General features: G+C 42.1%; 2 protein-coding genes across 3 annotated transcripts in view; one reads left to right on the top strand and one right to left on the bottom strand.

Annotated features, from left to right (window-relative positions):
• Window positions 1-306, bottom strand: part of CDS2 (CDP-diacylglycerol synthase 2) — a 61,635-nt gene extending 61,329 nt beyond the window's left edge. Inside the window, exon 1 of one of the 2 annotated variants that reach the window (XM_026503060.4) lies at window positions 3-306. In XM_026503060.4, the coding sequence (XP_026358845.1) occupies window positions 3-59 (57 nt within the window). In that variant the 5' untranslated portion in view covers window positions 60-306. The remainder of the gene's footprint in view (window positions 1-2) is intronic. The other variant, XM_026503061.4, reaches the window with a different exon arrangement.
• Window positions 307-7,787: 7,481 nt separating this feature from the next.
• On the top strand, window positions 7,788-13,883 carry PCNA (proliferating cell nuclear antigen). The gene is made up of 6 exons (XM_044385699.3): window positions 7,788-8,234; window positions 9,045-9,142; window positions 9,304-9,371; window positions 10,105-10,299; window positions 12,394-12,517; window positions 12,605-13,883. The coding sequence occupies exons 1-6, from the start codon at window positions 8,014-8,016 to the stop codon at window positions 12,682-12,684; spliced, it is 786 nt and encodes a 261-aa protein (XP_044241634.2). The 5' UTR covers window positions 7,788-8,013; the 3' UTR covers window positions 12,685-13,883.
• The last annotated feature ends 1,792 nt before the right edge of the window (window positions 13,884-15,675 follow it).

Here is a 15,675-nt window from a genome sequence, read left to right as displayed (position 1 = left end):
ACCTTGTCCTCGGGCGGCGCGTCTGGCTCGCGGACCGCCCTCTGTCTCAGCTCGGTCATGCTTGGAGACCCCGGCGCGACGTCGCGGGAGGCGAGCAGCGCAGCCGCCGGAGCGGGCAGCTCAGCGCGGGTGCGCGCGGACTCCACTCGGCCGGCCCCGCCCCGCCTGAGCTGCTCTCAGGACCCACCACAGCCCGGCAGCAGGCGGTGGAACTCGGCCCCGCCCAGCGCCGCCGCCGCCCTTTCACCCGGGCGGAGCACGGTCGGCCTGCTACAGTACGGCCCGCTCGCTCCACTAGGGAAGAGCGTCCCGGAGCAAGCGCGCACGCGCACCGCCGCCATCACGGCCGCAGAGATCCACCAATGGCGCGAATCCATCAGGTAGGCGGTGTTGTGGGGGCGGGGCGGAGCGGAACGGGGAAGCTTGCATTGGACTAGCTGCGTGAGGAGGCGGGAAAAGGCGTGTGTTTCCTAAGGAGACTAGCCAATGGGAGATCCGGCCTGACAGCGGCGGCTGGCGCTAGCGCCCTGGATCCAGGAGGTAAAATGAGTAGCTGGGGGCTAGAGACGGCATCCTCCCACCTCTATCCTGGCGGGTACTAGCTGCTCTTGGCTTCGTGTCCTCCGTAGCCAGGGCTCGTCCCTCACACATACAAGTAGACACCTGTTAGGCCCTGAAGTGGAAAAGCCTGGGACCCCACCCGTGTAAGAGGAGCGATTCACGTGATAAGGAAGTGAAACCCAAACTTTACTTGGCTTTGCTTTGCTAAACCATCTCTAGTCTTATTGTTAATTATGCTAGCCATTGAACTAAGTAATCGCTTTATCTCATTTAATCTGCCGGGAAGTAGATACGATTTTTATTTTATAGATAAGATCTTCCACGGTTTTTCAAATTTCTTTTCTGTCTTCTGGACTGTTGAAAAACCTTTTCTTGGACAGGAATGCTGCCTACTTCGTTCACAGTGGATCCCCTGTGTACCTGACATATCCTTAGTCCTTGAATGGATGTAAAAATTCTCGTAAAGGAGGGGCACCTGGGTAGCTGAGTCAGTTAAGGGTCTGCCTTCGGCTCAAGTCAGGATCCCAGAGTCCTAGGATCCGCCCTCCCCCCCCCAACCCCGTCTGGCTCCCTACTCAGTGGGGAGTCCGCTTCTCCCTCTCCCTCTGCCCCTCCCCCCGCTCGTACTCTCTCTCAAATAAATAAAATCTTTAAAAAAAAATTATCCTACAAGAAACTTATTTAACCAAGGACTCATAGCTACAAAGTGACCACTAGGAATTAGAACACAGATCTGTAACCAAAGCCGACGATAACCATTGTACATACTACCTGCCTTCCTAAATTCATTGTTAATACCTGTGTTGTTCAAACATTGCCTTCAGCGGTCCCTATTCTCTACTTTGCGAGTGGCGTAAAAAAAAGTATGAAATGGGGTCCTTCCCGTAAGCATAGTGTAATTTAACAAGGAGAGAAACTTGCACACATAGGAGTTGCAATTTCGTGTTAGCAATTTTGACCTTAGCTGTGGGTTCTGGGTAAAGTAGTGAGATTTCTGAGAAAGGCATTTTATTCTCTTGATTTCGATAAGTATATTCGCAAGTTTCTGCAACAGTGCTTCACAGTGACCCTAAACTAGGTGTGGAGGAATACTGAACTACCCTGGGTGTGCTTTGTTTCCTACCAACAACATTGCACAAATACTTAGTAGGTTTTTTGTGGGGGGAGAAACAGACCACTGCTTTCAAGCCACAATTTATTTATAGAAAGCTTTGCTTTTGTATTTTGTCTTTTGTTTCTATGTTACTTATTAAAATAAATAACATGGAGGCGCCTTGGTGGCTCAGTTGTTGAGCGTCTGCCTTTGGCTCAGGGCGTGATCCCAGAGTTCTGGTATGGATACCCACATCCGGCTCCTCCACTGGGAGCTTGCTTCTTCCTCTCCCACTCCCCCTGCTTGTGTCCCCTCTCTCGCTGTCTGTCAAATAAATAAATAAAATCTTACCAAAAAAAAAAAAAAAAGTAAATAGCATGGTAATGGTAGATTTAAGCTCGTTTAATCTGTTGAGGTCTGGAACCACCATTTTGACCAATGTCAGTGGTTACTTCTTCATTTAATCAGACACCTCTTGAGTAAATTAAGCAAGGTTTACTATCTCAAAGTTGTAGGAAGGATGTCAACACAGAGAAAGCCACAAGGTCATCCTCTGAGAGAGAGGTGTTAGTATCCACATCCTCCCCATTAGGGTATGTAATTGGGAAAAGTCACAACTGAAGAAGCATCACATCGGTCCTCCCAGCTCAGCTGTTGCCTTTCAAACCCAGACTGATATAAAGGAGGCTGGTAGAGCAGTGCATATAAATCAAAGTTTCAAATGCACAGTATGATTACTAGGGTAGATAAGCCCCTACAATTTGGCCTGAACAAACTTCTCAGCTCTTGCTCTCAGCTTCCCCAGGCTGAGCTTAAACCAAGTACATTTCTGCAGTCAGTGCTGTAGAGAACAAGGAGCAGGTATTCAGACTCCTGAAAGACATACTAATAGGCCTTTAGGCAAGCTTTAGGGTCTCTCTCTATATATAAACTGTAGAAAGAAATTAATAGTAAAAATCTCCCCTATCAGCTGAGATGCCCTTCAACGGATGAATGGATAAAGAAGATGTGGTCCGTATATACAATGGAATATTACTCAGCCATCAGAAAGAATGATTACCCAACATTTGCAGCAACATGCACGGGACTGGAGGAGATTATGCTAAGTGAAATAAGTCAAGCAGAGAAAGACAATTATCATATGGTTTCACTCATTTATGGAACATAAGGAATAGCAGGGAGATCGGTAGGAGAAGGCAGGGAAGAATGAAGGGGGGGGTAAACAGAAGGGGGAATGAACCACGAGAGACCATGGACTCTGGGAAACAAACTGAGGGTTTCAGAGGGGAGGGGGGTGGGGGATTGGGATAGGCCAGCGATGGATATTAAGGAGGGCATGTATTGCATGGAGCAGTGGGTGTTATACGCAAACAATGAATCACGGAACACTACATCAAAAACTAATGATGTTCTGTATGGTGATTAACATAATAAAAATTGTTTTAAAAAATCTCCCCTATCTCCAGCCCAAAGAAAAATTTTGATCCTTTACTTTTTTTTTTTTTTTTTTTTTTTTTGGTGTTACTCATTTGAGAGAGAGAGAAAAAAAAATAGGCACAAGCAGGGGGAACAACAGGCTCCCCACTGAGCAGGGGGCCCTATGTGGGGCTCCACCCCAGGACCATGGGATCATGACCTGAGCTGAAGGAAGATGCTTAACCGACTGAGCCACCCAGCTGCCCCAGATCCTTTACATTACCTTACACCTCCTCCTCTATCCCTGATTTTTCTCTTCTTTTTTTTTTTTTTGAAGATTTTATTTATTTATTTGACAGAGACAGCCAGTGAGAGAGGGAACACAAGCAGGGGGAGTGGGAGAGGAAGAAGCACGCTCCTAGCGGAGGAGCCTGATGTGGGGCTCGATCCCAGAACACTGGGATCATGCCCTGAGCCAAAGGCAGACGCTTAACGACTGGGCCACCCAGGCGCCCCTGATTTTTCTCTGCTTTTCCTCATATTAACTCTTTCCTCTAGGGTCATTTCTTTCAGTCTTGTGGCATATCTTGTTTACAATGACTTCTTTTCATTGCATTCCTTGATTAGTTCCCATTATTTTTATAAAGATTTTATTTAGGGGTGCCTGGGTGGCTCAGTCAGTTAGGTGTCTGCCTTCTGCTCTGGTCGTGATCCCGGGGTCCAGGGATCGAGCCCCACATCAGGCTCCCCACTCGGTGGAGAGTCCACTTCCCCCTCTCCCTCTGGTGCTCCCCCTGCTCATGCTCTCTCCTGTCAAATAAATAAATAAAATATTTTTTAAAAAAAATAAAGATTTTATTTGTTTGAGAGAGAGAGAGCGCGTGCACGGGCAGTGGGGAGGGGCAGAAGGAGAGGGAGAAGCAGACCAATAATTAGTACTGTTTCATCATGTGTGATCAATAGATGAATATTTGCTTAAAGCCACCTGCACCCCCACGTAGACTATTGGTTTGAAAAAGTGAGACCTGCAATTTCCCCAAAAGGAGACTGACATTATAATTTAGATGGACTGTCTAATGATTGAGTAGGTCTGTAAGTTTATGGGAGGGCACGATTTGCATCACAATTCCGCATAGTGCACTCCCAATTCCATTTTGCATGTTGCCTCATGAAACTGAATAAGGTTTAGCTTATAACACAAATTAGATCATGTCAAAGATCTGATAATTTCTCCTTGCACTTGCAAGGTCCTACCAGCTCTCACTCCTCCTTCCCTTTGCAACCTCACCTTTTACCAGTCTCCCCTTTTATCAATGTGTCCCAGGCATATCAATCTTTGAGTTCTATTATATGTCAATTACATCTCAATAAAACTGGGGTAAATAACCCATAAAAAAATCTTTGAATTGTAAAACAAACTACTACCTGAACATCTTCTAAACATGCCATCCTTGTTTTACATACTACCCTTTCAGGCTAGAATACTTTCTTCCACTCTCCAAACAGCTAGCTTTCCTGATAAAATTCTACTACCTTGGAAGGCCTTCTCCGACCACAGGTCGTTGCCATTCATATGCCCTCATTTCAACTGATTGTGTGCAATATGGGTGCCACATGGGTGGAGTTTAATTGCCATCTAGAATGTCTTCAAACTGATTACACTTAGATTGGCATTAAACCAAAATGTTATTATGTAAGCAAAAAGCAAAGAAACAGAGTAGCCAAGTATACTTTTGTTGTTAGTGAAGCAAATGTTCCTCCCTGGAGTGAACAGATTCCACATTTTGCAAAGGAATGAAGACTCTAAGAGAACTAAGAAAGGAAAATACTCACAAATGGATAACACTATTATGTTTTGATATTAAAATGTATGCAAAGAATAGTTGACCATACATGAAGCAAGAAGGTGCCTGTATCAAAATTTACCAATGGGAAACCATCAACAAAATGAAAAGGCAACCTACTGAGTGGGAGGAAATAATTGCAAATCATGTAAAGGATAAGGAGCTAATCTTACACAATAACAAAAACCAAACAATCCAATTAAAAAATTGGGCAAGAAAGTTTGAGTAGACATTTTTCCAAAGACATGTAGATGGCCAACAGGCATATAAAAAGATGCTGAACATCATTAACCATCAGGGAGATGCAAATCAAAACAACAATGAAATATCACCTCACACCTATCGTCAAGGAGGAGGAGGAGGAGAAATAACAAGTATTGGCAAGGAGATGAATAAAGGGAACATTTGTGCACTGTTGGTGGGAGTGTAAATGGGCCCAGCCACAATGGAAAACAGTCTGGAAGTTCCTCAAAATACTAAAAATAGAACTACCATGTAATCCAGCAATTCTACTTCTGGATATTAATAAAAAATAGGAACACTAACTTGAGAATATATCTATCTATCTATCTATCTATCTATCTATCTATCTATCTATATCTGCATGTTCACTGCAGATTATTGACACTAGCCAAGGTACAGACAACCTTAGTGTCCATTAATGAATTAATGGATACAGAAATTGTGATACACACACACACACACACACATACACACACAGAATATTATTCACCCACAAAAAAGGATGGAATTTTGCCATTTGCAACAATATGGTTGAATCTTGAGGGCATTATGCTAAGTGAACAAATCAGATAGAGAAAGACAAATACCACATGATCTCTATGTGGAACCTAAAACAAAAACAAAAACAAAAAACTGAGCTTACGGATTGAGAACAGAGTGTGGTTACCAGAGGTGGGGGGTGGGAGTGGGAGAAATGGGGAAACTGCTTTCTTGTTTGTTTGAATTGACTTTAAAAACTGAAAAAAAATTTTTTTTAAATTTACAAATGGGTGGCACAGAGTTGAAAAAGATTCCAGAGACAAGAGTGTAGCACTTTTGAGAATGCTGCATCAACACCTGAGATGAGTACGCTAGCATATGGAAACACAGCAGTATCAGCAACTGTGAAAGACTGAATGTGGAGAAATATTAAGAATGCCTTAACTCATTTTGATTATATTTTTATGTATGCAAAAGAGTAATATACAATACAAATATTTTAAATAATCTAAAAGTTCTTTCAATAATTACAAAGTAGAAATTTTAAACGATAAAACATTGTGTGATGGTTTGACATTTTTTTCTTGTGCTACATAAAACAATGGTGCATCTTAATAAGAAGTTATCTTACTTTCAATTAAATACATTCATCCATTAGGATTGCCAAAGGGAGAGAATAGAGTATGGAAAGGAAAAATTTGAAACCATAATAATGGAAAATATTCTAGACTTGATGCAATACATAAATCTTCTGATTTAGGAACACTGAACTCCCTGGACAGCATAAATAAAACTAAATCCACATCAAAATACATAGTAGAAAAACTAATTCTACAGACCAAGATAAGATAGCAAACACAGCTAAAGGGAAATGCTATAACCAAAGCAAAAGAAAAATAAAATGGGGGGAGAGAGAATATATGTAATAGAGAAATGATTACCAAAGTGCTCCTTGAAATCAACAGGAAAAAAGTTTAATAGAAAAGATACAAATATACCATGGTCAAGAATCTTTAAAAAAAAAAAAAAAGAAAGAAAGAAAATAAATATATGAAAGCTATCCAACCTGTAACAATTTTTATTTATTTATTTATTTGAGAGAGAGAGGGAGAGAGAGAGAGAGAGAGAACGAGTGAGAGGCCCGGGGAGCAGGGAGCCAATCCCTGGCTGGATATCAGGACCCTGAGATCATGACCTGAGCAGAAGGCAGACGATTAATCAACTGAGCCACCCAGCTGACCCCCTAACAATTTTTTAATATGCAAATTGGAATTTTCACACAAATAAGCATAGATTTTAAAGCAAGACTGCTAATATCTATAGTTATGAAAATATGGAGAAATGAGCAGACCACAGTCTTCGGTAAATTGCAATCTTTCAGCGGTCAATTTAGTAACATTTATCAAAACTTTAATGTGTATGCTACTTCAAGGAGTCAATCTCACAAAAATCAAGTAAGTGGCCAAAGGTGTTTGTAATTACAAGAAATTGGTAAATTTGGTTACATGCATGGGATACTATTCCCTCGTTTTAAGAAGTGCTGATATAGAGGTGGTATGTGACATAAAATTAAACATACCTTATTAAGTACGTTGCAGAAGTGTTTCTGGTATGAGCCCATTTTTGTTTTTTAAAAATGTATTTGTATAGAGAAAAAAGGCTTAGAAAGTTGTATGCAGTAAATAACACGAGCTTGGTGTGCCTGTGGGCGGGGAGGGGGCGAGATAATTTTGTAATCATAACTGTACACCTCTTTAACTGTTTTGACTTTTAGGAGCACATCGCTTCTATAATAGCAAAAATAAAACGCACATTTAAAACAGCTGTACTCCTACAAGGTGTCTTCCTCCTGGTAGGTTGGATTTGTGTTTCACTCTTTCGTGGCTAAAATCTTTCTGTTCCTGAAGCGGGAGGCTCAGCATGCAGCACAAAACTCTAACTCCGCGAACCGCAACCTGGATCTGGCCCTCACAAGCCCGGACTTGTTTAGCGACCGGGTTCCCAGAGCACTGCAAAAAAGGCAGAGTCCTACAGGAGTCGGAGGCGCCCCGCCCCTGTACCCAACTCTCCAATGGATGTTCAGGGAGGGCGGGCTACATGCAGATCAGGGACACTATTGGCCCTGGAGTCTCTCCGCCCGGCAATGGGCGGGGCAGCGTGGTGACGTATCCACACGCGGCGCAGAGGCGGACAGCGCGCGCTCGCAGACGCGGCGCTATTAAAACGGTTGCAGGCGCAGCGGGGTGGTTGTGATCTTCCTGGCTCTTGGGCTTTCGCTCCTGTGTGCGCCGGCTCGTTCTTATCCTGTGACGCCCAAGCCGGCTACAACTTCCTCTTTATCTCCGCCTGTAGCTGCGTCGTTGTGATTCTGCCACCATGTTCGAGGCGCGCCTGGTCCAGGGCTCCATCCTGAAGAAGGTGCTGGAGGCGCTTAAGGATCTCATCAACGAGGCCTGCTGGGACATAAGCTCGAGCGGCGTAAACCTGCAGAGCATGGACTCCTCCCACGTCTCCCTGGTGCAGCTCACCCTGCGTTCCGAGGGCTTTGACACGTACCGCTGCGACCGCAACTTGGCCATGGGTGTGAACCTCACCAGGTGAGCCCTGGGATAGTCGAGAGCCGGGCTCTAGTGCCCCCCCACCTCCTGCTCTTGGCGGGAGCGCCTCCGAGCTAGGCCCTCATTGGCTGACATGGGCGGCCTGCGCCATCTCATTGGCCTGCGACGCCGAGGGGCGGGATCTAGCAGAGCGCGCGGTTCCGAAAGCGCGCGCTGGCAGCCGCGCGAACCGGCTCTTTCCGCGCCAAAGTCACAAAGCGGGTGGTGGCGGGAAAATGACGGGCTTCTTCGCAATGCCAGGAAAAGGCTTGCACACCTCTTTAGCCATTAAGTGTCGGCGGCCTTGGATGAGAAACCTTTGGCTTGATTGACTTTAACCGCTTTATAATGTGCCTTAGTTCTGTCACCCTAAGTTCGTGGACTTAAAATATCTCTAGGGCAGTGGCCTTCAACTTTTTGATCACTACTTGTCTAGTACATAAACATGTTTAAATCTTAAGGCTTATGAGAAATACTTACGCCGACTAAATGCAGTGTGTTTTAATGAGTATCCTAGATCATTTTTCATGATCGTCACAACCCAATAATTTGCTTCACCCACCGAAGGGATTTGCAATTCATAAAATACTGCCCTTTGTTATCCAGAAGTGAAATTGCTCGTGGTAGGCTGTGTGCTTGAAGTATAAATACTGCTAAATTGCATTACAAAATGGCCGGATCAGTTTCCCTAACTCACCCAATTCCTCAGACGACCCTGGTAAAAATGGCAACTCCTTGTTTTAATTGCGTCAGAAATCGATCTTGAGAACATTGTGTCGATTTTTCAATCCTGTGCCTTCTGTGTTCTAGCATGTCCAAAATACTAAAATGTGCTGGCAATGAAGACATCATTACACTAAGGGCTGAAGATAATGCCGACACCCTGGCACTAGTATTCGAAGCTCCAAGTAAGTCATACCCTTCTACTAAGTTATACTGGAGGAAATTTGAATGCAGTGTATTTCTCAAAGTTGTGAGAAATTTAAGAAAATGTTTGTGATGATCATAGAACTTAACATCATAGTTATAAATTTAAATGCTTTTACTTCAATCTGCTTTCTTTTGGTAGATCAAGAAAAGGTTTCAGATTACGAAATGAAGTTAATGGATTTAGATGTTGAACAGCTTGGAATTCCAGTGAGTATCAAAGTTTCTGAGTATACTGTACAAGTCATGATAGTTACATAAGATAATTTTAATAATACAATTTAAAGCCCAATTCCTAACGGAACTTCTGTATATCTGCTGATATATGTTCCAAAGTGGGGTTTTAGTATTTAGACTGACATTTGTTAATTTCATTAAACTACAGTACACTGAAATGAATCGGGTTGAATTCATGGCTGCCAAATGTATATTTGCATTAACCTCCGTGCTTTTTTTTTTTTTTTTAAGAGTAGACTTTAAAGCTCTATTAACAGAAATTCATTAAGGTTAGGTTTATCAGCGTAAAAGGAGAGATGTTGAGATGTTTAAAATCCTTAGTATCTTATTTTCTTGTTCTGTTTTGGTAAGCGGTTGGGCCTGCTTGCACACCCATCATTGTTAGTATGCCATGCCCTAATGTCCTCTCGATTTAGCCCTGGAGGGTGATTGGGGGAGGCTCTTTACCCTGAATAGTGCATCTATTTTTAAAGGTTTAAACTCTAATTTTAGTTTTCTTAGTATGATTATTCTTACGACATACTTGTTTTATATCTACATTTATTTTTTGAGTGTTAGATTATGTTATGAAACTACACAGTGATATTTCAAAGTAATCAGGATATCTTAAATTCTGAATTCTTGTCTAGATGCAGAGTCTTTAGAAAATGAGAATGCCAAATCTTTAATTTCCAGCAGTTGAACTTTATTTTATTTTCTTAAATAGGAACAAGAGTATAGCTGTGTAGTAAAAATGCCTTCTGGTGAGTTTGCACGTATATGCCGAGATCTCAGCCATATTGGAGATGCTGTTGTAATTTCCTGTGCAAAAGATGGAGTGAAATTTTCTGCAAGTGGAGAACTAGGAAATGGAAATATTAAGTTGTCACAAACAAGTAATGTCGATAAAGAGGAGGAAGCTGTAAGTAGTTTCTTAAGTAAACAGAAAATACTTTGAAGAAAATTGTAACCCTTCTTAACATTAGGTTGCCTTAGTTTTTTTCAGGCTGCTATAGCAAAATACCACAGACAATGACTTATAAACAACTGAAATTTATTTCTCACAGTTCTAGAGGCCGGGAAGCTGGCAGATTCAGTGTCTGGTGAGGACCTGCTTCTTGGTTCACAGACAGTGGGCTTCTCACCTGATAGAAGGGTGAAAGGAGCTCTTTGGGGTCTCTTTTAGAAGGATACTAGCACTAAGCACCTCCCAAAGGCCCTACCTCCAAGTACCATCACATGGGTATTTGGTTTTAACATGAATTTTGTGGGAACGCAGACAATCTATAGCAAGGTAATTGCAACTCAACAGAAGGATCTAGTTGGAGGTAGAAATTTACCTTTTAGCAGCTCGTATGTAATCTTTATATTAACTTTCTACACGGTAGAAAGGGGGCCTAGAGTACCCCCATTTAGGGACAAAATAAAGAACACTTTAATTACTAAATATCCTAAAATTAAGGTTTTCCTATATAATCAAGTGCCTTTTTGGTTTTGTTTTTGTTTTTGTTTTAGAAAAGTATTTATAAACTAATATTTTGTAATTGTATTTTTAAAAAGCCTTGCTACGCCTGGGTGGCTCAGTTGGTTAAGCGTTGGCCTTCGGCTCAGGTCATGATCCCAGGGTCCTGGGATCGAGCCCTGTATCGGGCTTCCAGGGAGCCCACTTCTCCCTCTTCCTCTGCTGCCCCCCCTGCTTGTTCTCTCTGTCAAATACATGGATAAATAAAATCTTTAGTAAAAAAAAGCCTTGCTAGCCTTTGAACAAACATCAGTTAACTCTGTAAATGAAGGACAATTGAAGGTTCTAACCTCATAGAATTATTAGGATTAAATATAACATGCAAAGTGCCTAACATAGTGTCTGGCATTTTAAGTTTATAGTAAATATTAGATATTCTAGTCCCTTGCATGAGCACTCAACCGTCAGTTTAAATGAAGACTTAAAAATATGAGTAGCAAAAGGGGCTAATTCTGTATTGTCTCTCTGCTAAATCACATTGTAATTTCCCTGCCATTCTGGATTTTTTTTGTTGTTTTAATCTTAAATTAGTTCTTCTATAAATATTTTTATATCTGAAGTATGAGCGCTTTATGACATTATTTAGTGTTAAGGAATTTTTCACTGTTTTCCTATTTCCTTGGTTATTTCAGAAGTTGTTTCAATCAAGGTTTTAATAAACTCCATACATTGTAGTTCATTGATAGGCCCTCAAATTCTTTTAATCCTTTGGGTCTCCAATTTCTCCCCCCACCCCACCATTACAATTTGTTGAGGCAAGTCCTTTGTCGTTGAGTTTTCCGGAAGTCTGGATTTTGCCCATTGTATGCCTTATGTCAATTAATATGCTCCTCTAACCTGTATTTCCTATAAACTGGTAGCTACAACTCTAGAGGCTTGGTGATACTCAAGAGTGTTTTGGTTTGGAAGTGAGAGAACAAGAATACTTTACAGATGGTGGTATGTGTACCTCTAATAGGTATGAGGTGTCTACATTTTCTTAGCAGCCATAATAATCATTTAGAACCATTAGGTCATTAGGGTTGTAATGTATTAATACATTTCATTTTTTCGTATATTAGCTGGTTTATTAGAAACATTTCCATGAAGAATTTTCTCTCATGGGAAAAGGCAGACTAAATACTTAATTCTTTTGCTTTATTTACGAGTCCTCAAAATTAGTTTCATATCACTCTCCAAAGTAACCAATAAAGGGTTTTTTTGTTTTGTTTTTAAATGTATATTCCAAGGGTGCCTGGGTGGCTCAGTTGGTTAAGCGTCTGACTCTTGGTTTCGGGTCAGGTCATGATCTCATGGAACGAGCCCTGCTTGGGCTCTGCATTCAGCCTGGAGTCTGCTTGAAGATTCTTTCCCTCTACCTCTCCCCCAACTCGTTTACTCTCTTGCGTGCACCTGTACTCTCTCTAATAAATAAATCTTTAAAAATAAACATTCTAAACTAATGAGTTGCAACTTGATGGCTTTCATTATGATTAACCTTTTGTTTTCTCTCAGGTAACCATAGAGATGAATGAGCCAGTTCAGCTGACTTTTGCACTGAGATACCTGAACTTCTTTACAAAAGCCACTCCGCTCTCTCCTACAGTAACACTCAGTATGTCTGCAGATGTACCCCTCGGTAAGATAATCGGTTCGTTGAATTTTGTTTTGTAGATGGTATATGTGGTACTTCTCAATAATTAATTATGTTCCTGTCTTCTTTCAGTTGTAGAGTATAAAATTGCTGACATGGGACATTTAAAATACTACTTGGCTCCCAAGATTGAGGATGAAGAAGGATCTTAGGTATTCTTAAAATCCAAGAAAATAAAGTTAGCTTTTTAAGAACTGCTTCTGAGATGCCAGCAAGTACTTAAGTCTGTCACCAAATTTGTACCTCCGAGTACATATGTAGATATTTTCTGTAAATAACCTATTTTTTCCTTCATTCTTTACAGTTTGTTTAAAGAATAAAGTCCAAAGTCAAATCTGATCTTGTTAACCTAGAAATATTTCTGCCTTACCTAAAAATACTTGTGATTTTTCCTAACAAAAGGGTTTTGACTCTAAATGCAGTTTTAAGAATTTTTTTTCAATTTAAATAAAAGTTATTTGAATTTCAAACATCACAAGACAGTGCCTTCATTTGGACCATGACTGTTGCAAGTATCCTAGGAAATTCAGTTCAGGTTACCATTTCATGTAAATGTGCTTATTTTTCTAGTGTAGAGCAGCCTGATACAAATACATTAGATATAGCAATAAAAAAGTATCCCAAATACAGTAGATGACAAGATATTTTTGGGAATTCATTTGTGAAACTTATTTTGGTATTCTTCTAACTTGAGTTCAAGAAATGAATAGATTAGACCAAGTCCTATATATTGTTATTTTGTTAGCAAAAACTAACATTTTTTTTCCCGAGAGGCTTTATGTACTCAAAGTCTGTTTGGGCTTTAGAAGACTAGCATTGCTATAGGGCAATGTTTCTTTAGTCTAGGGAGCCTTTTTAAAGAATCTTGAAAGATTTAGTAGATCTGTGCTAGGGCCCAAGCAATATGTTTGTGTAAACACTTCTCTAGTATAAGTAGCCTTTTGGGGGACTTAATCCTAGCAGTTGTGAAACAGACTGTTCAAATGTTCCTACTAATTGTGCTGCAAAGCCACAAACTGGCATAGTACCTATTGAGAATCACTTCATTAAAGTCCTTTATCCCGGTGTATTCTGTACTTGGTGGTTTAAATGACTGGTTTCTTTGTTGCAGTACCTGGACTGAGTTCTAGTTACTAGATGGTAGAACTCACTGTACCCAGTAGGTTCATTACCTTCTGTGTGCCTGGGGGTGGGAGGGATATTGGTTGCAAAGGGCCTGGTGGAAGTTTTGGGAATGATGTAACTTTGATATAGACTGGTGATGGTTCCAAGACTGTATGCACTTGTCAAACTCATCCAATTGTACTTTATTGTATGTAAATTATACTTAAATAAATCTGACATTTACAAAGCTTCATGTGCTGCAAAATGTCCCTTGTGGGCGGGCCTCTTAACCTGGGTCAGGCCTGAAGGTGAGGAGAGGGAAACTGAAGCACAAGAATGTGGGGCCCCTCGAGAGTGGTGGTGGGGTGTTGGCCAGCAGAAACCGCGGTGCGCCCGCGGGGAAGGCCTACAGCCCTGGGCAGTGAATAGGAGACCTGGCCGTTCCAGTCATGCAGCTTCACCGTTTCGGTTTCTGTCTCCCGTGGGTACCACTGAGCTCCCAACACTCAGGCAAAGAAACAAGTGGCCGGTTTACCCGAAGTCTGACTGTGACCCAGGTGGCCGGTCACCCTAGACCACCCATACAACCCAGCGGAAGTGTCCCGCAGCAAACGCAGGCCGCAGCCAGTCCCGCAACCTCACAGGGCGGGACTCCATCGACGCCGCGGGCAGGATGCTCCCACTAGCGGAGGGCCAAAACCGGAAGTTGAGAGTGGCGAGAGGTCGCCGCTCCCGGTGACGCCACTTCCGGCGCGCCGCCGTTCGGCGCGTTACTTCCGGCGCCGAGCTGGGCGGGTGGGGCTGGGTGGCGGTTAAGTGAGGCGTGCTATGAGGCCTCAGGCGCCTCTGCTGCCAACCGTGAGCGAGCTGTCGGCGCGCGGGCGGCCTGGCGCGGCGCTCCGGTAAGGCCTGCGTGCGGCGGGGCGGGAACAGAAGCGCCCCCCTCAGGCGCCCGGCGGGGCCGAGGCTGCGCTCCCTTCCGAAATCTAGCTTCGCGTCCTGGGTGTCGAGCGTTCGCCAGTCCGGACCACGGCTGGCCTCTTCCCAGAAACCGGTTTTGTTAGTTTACGTCTAAATTCGCGTCGGTGTTTGTCTTCCTGGCTAGGTCTGGAGACGGGTAGGAAGATAGTGTGGAGGCGCATAATGCCAGGCACTGCGCTAAGTGTTTTACTGATGCTTTTAAAGTGTTGGAACCCTCGCGTGCTCTGGGAGTTTGGGGGTTGCGGTGGAACCGTTTAAAAAAAAAAAGCCTTTCGGGAACTTGAACTGGTACTCTGAAAACCGCGATTTACGTTTTTCCTTTCTGTTGCAGAATTATTATTCTTTGCCACCAGTAAGCATTCGTCTCCCCTCTCCCTCACATCCTGCGCTTTTTTGTTTTGATGCAGGTGTATGAATAGGCAATGGCAGAGTATGTAAACTTTTTAAAAAAAGACGATACAAATCAAAGGTGATTAAATGCCCTCCAGAGCCCCACATACCGGTAGTTTGGACTTTAAATTTTGTAGAATTAAATTTAGGTTATCATGTAATAGGGGTCGCAACATTAAAAACCTAGTATTTGATGCAGTTTGAGCTAACTTCAGAAAAGCATATAAATAAGCGTACTGGATCCAGAACTTGATTTCTGCACTGGTATATAATTGCTTAAAAAGGACATTTGCATTTAGCACCAATTCAAAATGCTAGTTATTTTAGTTCATTAATAATTGGGATAAAGTATATAGAAAGCACTTAGAATAGTACCTGGTATCTAACCAATACTGGGTAATTATTAACTGACATTATTATAATGATGATGGTTATTTCCAACGTGTCATAACAGAGGAAGGCAAAGTCTTTATGGTTTCTGTTTTTTTTTCTTTAATGTTGCCCTTGTGAATAATTTCCTCTTTTTACAGATCTACTTCACCTTTAGAAATAGCTTCACAATCAAAATAGATTTACTTGTTTTATTCATATAACTTTGTGATTTTATGGAGGAAAAGTGCACAAATTACAATTGTTTTTTAATCTTATCTACTATCTCTTAAACTAGT

The sequence above is a fragment of the Ursus arctos genome, unplaced genomic scaffold, assembly GCF_023065955.2.
Source record: "Ursus arctos isolate Adak ecotype North America unplaced genomic scaffold, UrsArc2.0 scaffold_16, whole genome shotgun sequence".
Lineage (NCBI taxonomy): Eukaryota > Metazoa > Chordata > Mammalia > Carnivora > Ursidae > Ursus > Ursus arctos.
The sequence above is the reverse complement of the archived record's forward strand: the minus strand, read 5'-3'. Positions and strand labels throughout refer to the sequence as shown.

What these genes read in the sequence shown, in the direction of transcription:
- PCNA (XM_044385699.3), top strand. Translation starts at nt 8,014, where the DNA reads ATGTTCGAGGCGCGCCTGGTCCAGGGCTCCATCCTGAAGAAGGTGCTG. An exon ending in ATGGGTGTGAACCTCACCAG is followed by an intron (nt 8,235 to 9,044) that starts GTGAGCCCTGGG and finishes TCTGTGTTCTAG; the next exon opens with CATGTCCAAAATACTAAAAT. An exon ending in TTGAACAGCTTGGAATTCCA is followed by an intron (nt 9,372 to 10,104) that starts GTGAGTATCAAA and finishes TTTCTTAAATAG; the next exon opens with GAACAAGAGTATAGCTGTGT.